Genomic DNA, 12,369 nt, shown 5'->3' with positions numbered 1-12,369 from the left:
ATTAAAAATCACTTGCCTTTTACAAAAACTAAGGTCCATGAGTCAATGGCCAATGCACTTAGCACTCTGAAAGTTCAGCAGCAATAAGAAATGCCAGTCTCCAGACCAAAAAATATTGAATTGTGTAGAATAATAATATCTTATAGTCCAATCTAGGTTGGTGAATTAGGTGGGATTAACAAGCAGAAATGTCAAATGCAGGCGAAACACACCTTCCTATGTAGGCCCATAGTAGGAAATAGTTGGCTAAATGGGGCTGGTGGTTGACACATGTTAGGAAAATGGTTGGCAACACCCAACCCAAGGGAAAATTATTTGGTTGTAGTAATGGTAAAAGAATGTGGGCCAATAAGAAACAACATGTAAAGGTTGGCAATATGTTTAAAATAAATGTATCCAAAATGTATATTACATTGGTGATTGGATCGATATTTTTGACCAATCATGTGATATCTAATGGGCGACTACCCTAGGCATTAGACCCAAATCCGATAAATATCTGGTGACGTGGTTGACCTGCGTTGCATGCACTATTTGCTAAATGACGATTGACCCATCAGAAAAGATCACCAAAAGGTGAAGATTCGCCCCTAAAGTAATCCTTGATGGATTATTTATATGTAGTTCTATGGTTACTTACCCCATACTTGCATGTGTATGGTGTACTTATTTGTTTTACTTTATGATTGATGTTCCTAATGTGGTTGAGGGAGGTAGTTGTAGTCGCTTGCTAGCAGCGATCTACATGATGTACCACTCCATGCCATTTCCTTTTTAGCTTAGATTATATGTGTATGTACGTGCATGGATTTTATGCAAATTAGAGGTATCAGGTATCGACTTCCCTAAATTGCTAAGATGAGCATACCCTATTGCAGTATCTCAATGGTATAAGTGGAGAGATAATTCTTGAGTCCAAATCCTAACTTAAGCCAATTGTCCTAAAAAGTATGACAAGTACATGAGTTGTTTACTCATCTAAATTCATTACTTGATGTAAATTCATGATTTTGACCATGGAGTTTGATTACACGTTCTTTGTCTTTAGTTGAGTTGTTGTATTTGGATTTGTGGGTTTGTTGTTATTTTTAGTTATAATTAAATCAAATTAAAATAGTATTTAATGATTTAATTTAATAGAAATTAATAAAGAAAATTTGATATTTAATTATATTTAATTAATTGAGAAATTAATTAAATAAAAGCACTACATTTAAAGATTTTGTTAAAGCCTAATTTTGGGCATAAAAATATTTATTTAATTAATAATCATATATTTAGAAGTTAATTTTTAAATAAATGGTAAATATTATTATTACTTTAGTTAATAAATATTTTTTTCAAAAACATCTCAAGAATTAATTAAAGAGACAAAGAAAATTATTTAATAAAGATATTTTAATTAAATGGCAAAAAGGTTGTGCATGAATATTAAAATATAATTAAATAATAAAGGTAAAGGGCTTTTCATGTGATTGCACAATCAAAGCCTTAAATTGGAAAAAAACTCTTTATTTATAAATTTAGAGTTCATTTCTCGAGGACCAAGTTTTGGAGGAGCAATTTTCTAAGATGAAGGGTTTCAAAAAGGAAGGGAAATACTTGCATGCTTTGTGTGTTGTCATATTAGCATCAGATTCAAGTAGAATCTTGTGGGTTATTTACATAGTATTTTTCCATTCTTTGAATTTCTATCTTCTTCGTGTCTAGTTGAATCTATTTTTAGAGTTTTAAATTGGGTTGAAACCCTTGTTGTAAATTTACCATTCTTCAATTTTGAGATTATCTATATATGAATTTTGATTTAGCAAACACTCATTTGTGAAATTTTAGAGAATCATTATTTTGATATGAGTAGGGTTTGAAAATGAAATTTAGATTGTTTATACAGATTTGATTGTTTTTCATATTTCTCCTATTAGTTTAATTGGGGGAAAATTCTTTTAAATATATATAATATCATATCAAGTTTTATGACAAGGGGGAGGCGAGTTTTGTTTGTTTTTATTAAACAAAAGAAAAAAAATATAAAATTTAAATGTTATGGTGGATGGGGCCACCAACCCCCATCCACCTTCCTCCTCACACCCTCCCATGCGGTAGTGTTGTTGTGTACACAACAGACATGCTACTACCATAGCAGGTATTGTTGTTGACACAACAGTACTCTACTATGACCGCAATAGGGTTGTCGTGGCAATTGTCGTGAATGGTAGGCTAATGGGCTTTAAAAACACACCTTTTTATTATATGTTATTTAAAAAAAAATTGTATATTTAATTTTATTAAATTTTAAAATTAGTTTAATTAATGTGTTTTATAAAATATATAATAAATGTTATTAAATATAGTTTTGGTTAATTAATTTAATTAATATATTTTAAATTATAGTTAATTAATTAGATTCATATTAGACATTATTTAATAATTTTGAATAAACTTTTATTAGGTTTTTAAGTAATGATTATGGGTTTTAATAATTTGTATTATTAATAATTTGATAATTATTTTTTAATACTTTAATAATTGGTATTTAATTTATTTTTTAGTTTTAATAAAGACATTGATTCTGTGAGTTAGTGTTGATTGTATGTTCAAGTTTAAAAGTGAAAATGGGTTAAGTTGTAATGGGAAAATTTATAAACTTTAGTAAAGTCGAAACTTACTATGAAACGTAAACTTGAACCTTACTGTTAGCTCAAGCTATATGTTTTCAAAACCAAATAGAACTATGAAACTACACTATCAGTTGTATGCTTTCTTATATGTTGGGTTTGGGGTTGAATTAGTTCTTTGACCAAATCAAGATGTTTATGAGAGGCTTAGGGGTTTTTTCTATGATGTCATGATGATGTGTTTGTATACGATCTTTTATACCCAGCCTTGGTGATGTGTTGTAGTTTTCTATGATGAATTTGATCTATTGGTGCTTATTGCTTTTAGTGTTCTTGTGTGGAATTGAGATGAATGGTGTGACTTTTTTGATATAACCTTTGAGTCTTCAATCAGTTATATTTGGATTGCTTCCTAGTTGCTTGTATAGGAATGAGGTGATTATGAATTATTATTTTTAGGTGATGTCATGATTTTGTATTGATGAAATCTATAATTTTGATCAGTGATGTTTTCAATACTTTCTGGTTGCTTATTTAAGAATTGGTGTGTGGTTTATGGTCATATGAGACCTTTTTCTTTTACTGAGCTCAAGGTAGGTTATGTGTATGTGATGTCGGGAAGTGGCTTGCAATGGAGGTCAGGGCGCCAAAGAGGCTGCACGGGTAACCCATTGTAGGTTATTTTAATAAATGATATCATTTCATTAAATGAGAGTATACTAAATTAATAAGAGTCAATTTTTTTCCTCACGGATGCCTTGAGTGCTAGCACAGACTAGGATGGGAGTAGAGAGGATGCTTGGTTGCAACCTTTCTTCGTTAGTATGACTTGTCAGTACGAAAGAATACTATTATTGCATAGAGTCACTAGGAGGTTGGAGTCTAGTCAGGCTATTTGGGTAACCTTAAAGTTGGCTCATGTGATGACACTTTCCCACTTACATAGTATATTTCCTATGTGTCATTGTTGCCTCTGGGTTTAGATGTCACTTGTGTCTTGGTACCGTTTGCGATAGTTTTCTTTTAGGTGTTTCGTTGAACCTAGATGTTGGTTATGACTTATGTTGTTGATATCTATATGGGACTTGAGTTTATCTCCTCAATGCAGTGGGAGTGGACCCTTTTCAGGTTACCACAAGGTCACGTGGTATTGCTTTTTACTTTTACCATTGAGATTCGACAGTTGTATGTCATGGCTGGAGTTCCCTATTTTGCATTTCTTTTCATTTTGTTCTTGTGTACTATGATGGATGGTTATACTTATTGTAGTGTATTTTAATTCATGGATCTTAAGAGATGATGTAATCTATTTTATGATGTACACTCTTTTAGCTTTTTATACTGTGTGACATGTACAACATGTATGATTGTGCATTTTGATTAATTGTCGATATAATTTTATATTATTTAAATGGATTCATACTTGTAGTTATTCTTTAATGTGGATGTGTTATATATTGGTTTTAATATTAATTAAACTTAAATGTGATTCAATGTCATGGGACCCTTAAGAATTGTAATTTGTTTTATGGTATGTGTCTATGTGTTTGTTATTGCTTCTAGTATATTATATCTATTGTTTTTTTGTTATTATCTTTCAAAAAAAAATGTTTCAAGGCAAACTTAGTGAAACTTTAGGTTAAGTTCTTTTGAGTTCCCTGGTGGGACATTACAAGATTTCTAGGCCATGAGATCAGGGATGTAGTCTATCCCTACCCTAGGTCAAAAATGTAATGTGCCCTCACCCAGGTTAGGGATCTAGTGCATCCCTTCCCCAATACCTATTTTGGGTCCCCTTCTTGACCCTTTTGTCAAGGTTAGCTAGAGTCATTATTTCATTACCCAATTAGTGAATGGGAGAAAGTTTATTCCAAATTCTTTATAAGCACATCCAATTTTGTTATTTTCCATTAACACACATATAAGATCTCTCTATCTCACACAAGCCCACAAAAATACATTCAAGCATTCAAGAAATCTTCATGTGCTTTCAAGGAGATCCTTTTGTAAGTCATTGGAGGGGATATATATTGCATTCAAGGTGCTTTTAAGGATATTCAAAGGAGTTCATTTAGATTCTTCATCATCTATCTTCCATGTTCATGCTATAATCTTTTAATATTTAGCTTCCTCGATTGGTGATAATGGATCTTATCATCACAAGAGGCTTCAAAATTTTTTCCTTCCTCTACAATCACATCTTCTTGATCCAAATAAATTGGTAAAGTTAGCTTATTACATTTTATTAAGAAGTCCTCCTATTGTAAGGTGAATTTGTTCATTTACTTTACATTTCTAGAATTGCAATTATCTCAATTTCAAGGTTAATTCCCAAACCAGGGTTTGACCAAGGAAAACCCCTCATCAAAAAAACAAAACCATTTTTCTTGTAAGTTATAGATCTTGGAAGGAAGACCAATGAACAAATTCAAATACCATTTTTGCTAAACTTTAGAGATCTAAAATATTTTTTATGATTGATGCACTGCATCCCCCACCCTCATAGATTGATCTTGTCCTAGATTGACACCACCCCAATAGGTTGACTCTAATGTAGAGCTAAATGATTTATGGGTTTGGTAGATCTTACAATTTCAAATCCAGAACTAAGTCTATTTGTTTCCTAAAGCAGTACAAAGGGAAAAAAATTAGATCCTATATTCCATTCTTTTTTTAAGGTTAGTCTCTTATTTTATTTATTCGTTTCAACAAATTTACTTTCCATATATATATATATATATATATATATATATATATATATATATATATATATATATATAGTTTTAATTTCATTTCATAGCTCTCTCTACATTAGGGTTTTAAGGATCCTACATTCTTTCTCTAATTCTATAATCATTAGATCTATATTTTCATTTTTTCTCCTTCATCATTCAAATTACATTAATATACTGAGATTTAATAGCCCTAGAGTTGGAATTTAAAGGATCAATCTCCTTAACTTCCATTTGAGAATCAATTTCCTTAACATCCCTCTTCTAATTACTTCACGTTTAACCTTATACACAAAGAAAATCTCTAACATATTTATCTAGGGTTGGGATCTTAAAGGAGAATCATTACAAAACTTTTCATTGTCCTAAGAATATATGAAATTAGAAATATTCACCTATCAAAGATGACCATCTTGATTTCCATGAAGATATCATTAATTAATTGGTCTCAAAGAAATATACTAGAAGGACAACTTCTTAACAACTTTGGAAAAGGAAATGCTAAGATATTTGCAAAGTAGTTGTCCATTTAAGAAACCTAAGAATCTTTGTAATGAAGATTCTATATTATATTTCTCACATTCAAGAAAAATATTTTTGATTTTGCTAGATTTTCCTTTTGACTTGATCTACTACAGTACTCATCAATAGAAGATTCTATTACTTTTTTTTCATGTATTATTGTTTAGCCTAAAATAAGTGTGCCAAGAAACAAGATGTGTTTGGTTTGAAAAGAAGTATTTGGAATTTACACGTCCTTCCATACTTTCAATGATTTTTAAAAAGTAATAAGTATTCTACAGCCCTCAACAAGAATTATAAATAGAAATAGAGATATTGGATCTTCTTATCTCACTCCCTAAGAGGAAGATGAAAAGACATATGGCACCACATTCACAATAAATGAGAGCATAGTAGCCAAATGCAAGACTAAATCCATTTGCAATATTTCCTCTTGAATATCATTTGATATAAAACTTGTATGAGAAAGTTACATGATAATTTAATCATATCCAATTCTAGAATCATGGAGGAAAATTGGTTTGAATTAATAGATTAGGTTTTGAGTCAAACTTATTGACCCAAGTTTCATTAGTAGTGGTTTATAATAATCCATCTCTCATAAGATGTTGTCAATGTATTCTTGAATTTCATGGGTTCTTTTCTTTGAGTTTTGTGTTCTTAAATAAACCTTTAGTTTGGGGTATGCCATTGTCATATTTTTTTAACCCCTTTTGGTTTTTCTTATCTCTCTTGTGTGAATATGATTTCTTTAACCTCATCTAGACCACATTTGGACTTTTTTTCTTGGTTTATCTCTTTGTTTTGGCCTCATATGTTCCTTTTGATCTCTTTTCTATTGCCTCCTTTAGAGGATATACATCTCCTACATGTAGGTGGAGACCTATGGTATTAAGAAGATCAATGATATTACTATGCAATGGCTACTTTCCTCCTCTATTTATCCCATTAGTGATAATGCTTCTCCTCTTGAGATAATGAATGTTGAGATGAGAGAGGTGATGTATTATTACATGCAAGGTGTTTAGAGCCTTATTAAAATCCATGTTTAGGGTTAAGGGAACTTAGAAAAAACCTTTGTTTGTGCTCAAAGTTCTAGGAGCATTTAAAAACCTCTATAACATTGTAAGGTAGTTTTGTGTATTGTTTATGTAGATTGAGAATTATCTTGTTAGTTTTTTAACATTGCTAATTATGTTTTGATGGTGGGGTTTTTTTGGTTATGCTCTATTTTATTGGATTTTTTATTGTTAGGTTCCAGATCCCTCCAAAATATATTTGTATAGGACCTTTTTAAACCTTAGTAAAAAAAAATCATCTTTAGATTAATATACATCAAAATTAATACATGTAATTTCTCTTCCATGTTTTCTCAAAATATCAATCACAACACTAAAATAATAAATACTATAAAATGACATTAATTTTCTAAAATTGGACATGTCAATATTCTAAAACTCTAGTGGCAACTAGTTTGTGTTCAAATCTAACTATTGAATAAACGTTTGACTTAGGGGGGGAGAGTTAACAAGACTTGTCACAAGGCTTGGCTAATATTATGGCAACTAGAGGTGTTATGGTTAATTTGTAAATGTTGTTAGAATTATATGGAGTGGGTCACACAATAAAATAGTGATAGTTAAGGATTAACAAGCATAAATTAAGATGAGAAACATAAAGGCACATGATTCAATCATTTTCAAGTAGAACATATGATTGGAGTGGCCACATGATTTAACCATAGTTAAATTACAATTCCTTAATTCCTTTTATTTAACAATCTAATATTTAATAGTAAAACATATAGAACATAGTAATTGGGTAAAGTACAGGAGAAAGATATTAGGTTCCACAAAGAAAGAAAGAAGTTGTTACAATGCATAAAGAAAGTTGTGAGAAAGAGAGTTTAGAGGTGCAAAGTAAACCATGGTTTTCTTTTTATTGTGAAAAAACTAATGGCAATAGTAATGATTGTGATGTAAAGAAATTCGATGTGAGAAACACTTGTAAGCCAAAGAAATAGGATAATAAACACGTTCTTCTTTCACCTAAAATCTGGGTTTATTAGATAAAAATTGAATTGCAGAATTTTGAGAAGAATCACGGATTCCTAGGACACGAGATTCTTACTTTCAGGAAGAAAACGTGGGATATAAACGTGACCATTACGTTAGAATTTGCCTCCCAAGTCTTTCATCGTCACAACACGCAAGAAATCCCAAAATTGTACATGAAACGCAGGTATTGAACTTCCCTGGCCATCTCTGTCAAAGAAAAGTGAGAATGAAAAGCCTACCATGGAAAAGAAGACGAGCAAAAGTGGTCAAACTCTCTGCCATAAAATTCGGGCGTACTTATTCTCAAGTCTTCACAATCCGACGAACAATATCTCAAATGGAGCCACAATAATGATGTGAACGCTCTTCCAAATTCTCATTTCAGTCCCCACCTATTTATTAAATCAATCTATTTGTGCGGTGAGGTTGTTGAAATTTTGTCTTGGTTTATGGTGGTTGGACATCAACCACGTCATCTCTAACACGTCTTCCTTACTTGGTCATCAACTGGCAGTTCTCATTTGTTTTCGTATTTAAATTTAGGTTTGTTGTAGCACAGACTCTCAACGCTATGGAAGTCTACGAAATGTGTCTCACGTGTATTTCTCTAATATTTTCACATAGGAAAACAAATTCGTTCAAATTCATCAGGTAAATTACATTTGTGTTGTGTTTTCAATGGAGAATAAATTAGAGATGGCATTCTCTGCACCACCTTGTTCTAGTTTTCCTTCAGAAGGGTCTTCATCTTCTCTTCTGAATTCATTGAGGAAATATGAATTGCATTCCTCCAGTGTAAGAGATGATGAAGGAAAGAAGAGATATGATAAGTGTGAGGGAGTGATGAGCAGTTGTGTTGAAGGGAATGCGTTGAGATGGCCTCTGTCAAAGCTTAAAAGAAAACGTCCCACTAGGCTGGAATTTCCATCAAGAGGGCCATTGTTGGACATTGAAAAGCTTACAAGTGAGGAGTTGAAGAAGGAAATGAATGTTCAAGGTTCCAACTATTCTGTAGCATGTAAAAAGGGTTGCAGGAAAGTTATGGAAGATGCTTACAGTGCAATCACAGATATTTCTGGCTACTCCGACCAAGTGGGTAAATATATACCATAACATAGATTCGTGTTTTATAGTAGGTCATTCAAAAAAAATTCAATTAGGGTTCGTTTGGCAACGAGAATACAAGTGGAATAGGCTTATGTATATTCTTAGAATTTTGAATTCTTTGTTTGGATGCACCAAATTGGAATTGGAATAGCAATAAAATTGGAATATGCATTCTAATTTTGGCCCAAAAACGAGGATTTTCTATTCCACTTAAATAGGTGGAATAGGAATGCTATTCCTATTCCTATTTTTTTAATTTTACAAAACATAAATTTTTGTGTCCGTAAATTCCACACCAAATTTTGAGTAAACCAAACAAGAATAGAAATATGTAACCCCATTTTTTATTAGAGAATAAATATTCCTATTCTCATTTTTATATATTTTTTAAAAGATTGTTTATTTCTTTTAACATAATATAATTTCTAAATTTTGACTGATAATTTCATATTTCTTAATTATCATATTTCTTAACCCAGAATTAATATTAGAAGATAACAAAAACAATAATGGCCAACCCAGAAAGATTTTTTTTCAAATTTCATATTGCAAAGGAACACATTGGACATTTTATACGATTCTTATTGTGTTATTTAATTCTTTACTTCTTCAGCGATATGAATTTTCAATATTTTTATGTAATTCTAATTACTGAAGATTCTTAGGGGACAATTATTGTTATTTCTGGAAATTGCCATCATGCTGGTTAATCTACAACTCAAAAGGGCTTTATGTTAAACATTAGATCTTTCACGAACAAAATTTAATTACATTTTTATGATTTTCTGTATCTTTGATATAATGAAATTTCTTGATTTTGATTGTTTGATCAACGTTTGGAATCATATTACAATTACCCAATTATATTAACACTGTTGTTAATTTTTCTAATATAGTTCTAATCATGTTATGATTCTCTGATTCTTTAATATAATGCATGAGTTTAATGATTGCTGCTTCATTTTGAATCATATTCTATGTTTCTAAATCACAGAAGGGATCGGGAAATAATAAACAGATCCAGATAGAGCCTTTTAAAATTTCATCTGTCAATGCAACATTCTACATTGTTATATATTAAACATTTTATTGTTTAGGCTTTCTTCGGGGTATTTGATGGACATGGCGGTAGCAAGGCTGCAGAATATGCTGCTGAGCGACTCGGCCAAAACATGATGGATGCATTCATCGAAGTAAGACAAGATTATGACGACATGGAGCAGGCGGTCAGAAGAGCTTATTTCTCCACGGATACAGCATTTTGCATGCAAGTAGGCCATTCATCTTACATAAGTAGCATAATCGAAACTTTTAAGCATTTTTAATAATCAAACTTATGAGATGCCTTCTCAACTTTAACCTAAGAATATGTCGTTTGTAATAAATCTTACACAATGCCCATTTCAGTGCATAAGCAGCGGGGCTTGTTGTGTGACAGCATTGATAAAAGAAGGGAAGATGGTAATTGCCAACGCTGGTGATTGCCGTGCAGTTTTAAGCAGAGATGGAATTGCTGAAGCCCTTACACACGACCATAGCTTGGAAAGGGATGACGAGCGCCAACGGATAAGAGATCTGGTAAATATTACAATTATTTTTTAAAGAAACCATGGAGAGCCACTTAAAATAAGGCATTTAAATGGTTGTAAGTTATTGATTTAATAATTATAATTGTTGATGTAGTAGTTAATTTTTTATTTATTTTTGGATGTGGCTATCCTCCCTACAAACTATACAGTTAACTAATTTTCAAAAAATGGAAAACATCATGAATTTTTCTGAAAATTTCAACATTTGATCTTCGTGATCTGCATAGATTGTAGTCTAAAACAACAATTTTTTTACTATTAGTTGTATTTAAAAAACTGTTTTTGTTAATGATGATTATTATCCTTTATTCTAAAAAAGCAAGCAATCAAGTATAGCCACTTCCGCTACACAAGTGTGGGGTTTCTAATGTACTATAGTTTGTCTCTTTTATATTGAACTTTTTAAGATACCTTAACAAAACACATACTAACATGGCATCATATTTATAAACTAGAGACTTGCCCTATATAAATGAGACTGATTTGAAATTTCATCTAGAATTTTAAAAATATAAAATTTAAATGTTTAACTAATAAATCGTCTTCCTTAGAAAACAACTCAAAAATTATACCAATAATACAATGAAATTTTTTATCAGCAATATTCACATCTTTTCCAACTTGGTAATCACTATCTAAATTATAATCTCTACTTGCAGGGCGGTTATGTAGATAATCACAATGGTGTATGGAGAGTAGAGGGAAAGTTAGCCATATCGCGAAGTATAGGCGATATAAAGATGAAGAAATGGGTAATATCAGAGCCAGAGTTGCAAAAGCTTAGCATTACACCTAATTGCGAGTTTTTAATTTTGGCATCTGATGGATTATGGGCTAAGGTACATACCCAACTAGTATTACTAGGCTTTGGCTTCTAAGTCTAATGTTAGATTATGAAACCAATTGCTTCTTATTAGGGTGGTTTATATTTTAAATGAAATGAAAATTCTTAAGTTTTATAGTTTGTTTCCTAGGTGGGTAATCAAGAGGCTGTGGACTTGGCAAGGGATTTCTACAATAAGGATTCAATGAGTATCTCAAAAGTAAGTGAGCATTTACTATGGTCATGCAAAAAACTTGTGGAGGTGGCAATAAATAGAGGGAGCAAAGATGATATAACAGTTTTGATTGTAGATCTCATGCAATTTCAGAAAAGAGATTGAATGACAAATTAGAAAGAATGTGTAGTATTTAGCAAGTGCAGTAAAGTTCTCTCAAATTGTGGGTTTCTATGAAGTGGTTCTTGGAATTGTTGAGAATTTTAAAGAGTTCTCATAGATTTGTAACGTTGTAATTTAAAACAAGTGTATCTATAATTTTTTATATTCTTTAAAATGGGCTATTATAATTTTATAATAATGGGTAAGTGAAAAATATTGAAGATTCAAAATTTGAAGAAGGTAGTTTTATGATATTTGGTTAGAGATGAGGAATGCCAAATTTAAAATTATATATTAGACTTTATAAACTTGTTGGTAAGAATTTAAGAATGGCAGTTAGGTAATTAATGACAAGCTATTAGTCTCATTTAAATGAAATCTACTTGAATGTAAAAACTAAAACATAGGGGCTCTTACTTTCTTGCACAAGATTCTATTTGAGCAAGGATGGTGACTTGGGTTGTATCAATACATAAGCGGGAGTGAATTATGGAAAACTTATAAGTTTTAGATTTTTAGGTATTAAGTTTTCTCATAACTCATGCTAGTTATTATGGATAAGGAATATATAGGCTATAACACACTTC

At 31.2% G+C, this 12,369-nt stretch overlaps 1 protein-coding gene across 1 annotated transcript; it reads left to right on the top strand.

Moving 5' to 3' along the window:
- Positions 1-8,513: 8,513 nt before the first annotated feature.
- LOC149568564 (putative protein phosphatase 2C 53) lies at positions 8,514-11,957 on the top strand. Its single transcript, XM_089817578.1, has 5 exons — positions 8,514-9,018; positions 10,131-10,304; positions 10,441-10,611; positions 11,282-11,461; positions 11,597-11,957. Exons 1-5 carry the CDS (start codon positions 8,605-8,607, stop codon positions 11,783-11,785), a joined length of 1,128 nt encoding a protein of 375 aa, XP_089673704.1. The 5' UTR covers positions 8,514-8,604; the 3' UTR covers positions 11,786-11,957.
- Positions 11,958-12,369: the final 412 nt, after the last annotated feature.

Source organism: Cupressus sempervirens, chromosome 3 (assembly GCF_028749045.1).
Source record: "Cupressus sempervirens isolate cs-2001-9-10 chromosome 3, ASM2874904v1, whole genome shotgun sequence".
In the NCBI taxonomy this organism is placed as follows: domain Eukaryota; kingdom Viridiplantae; phylum Streptophyta; class Pinopsida; order Cupressales; family Cupressaceae; genus Cupressus; species Cupressus sempervirens.
Note: the sequence above shows the minus strand (reverse complement) of the source record. Positions and strands in the feature narration are given on the sequence as shown.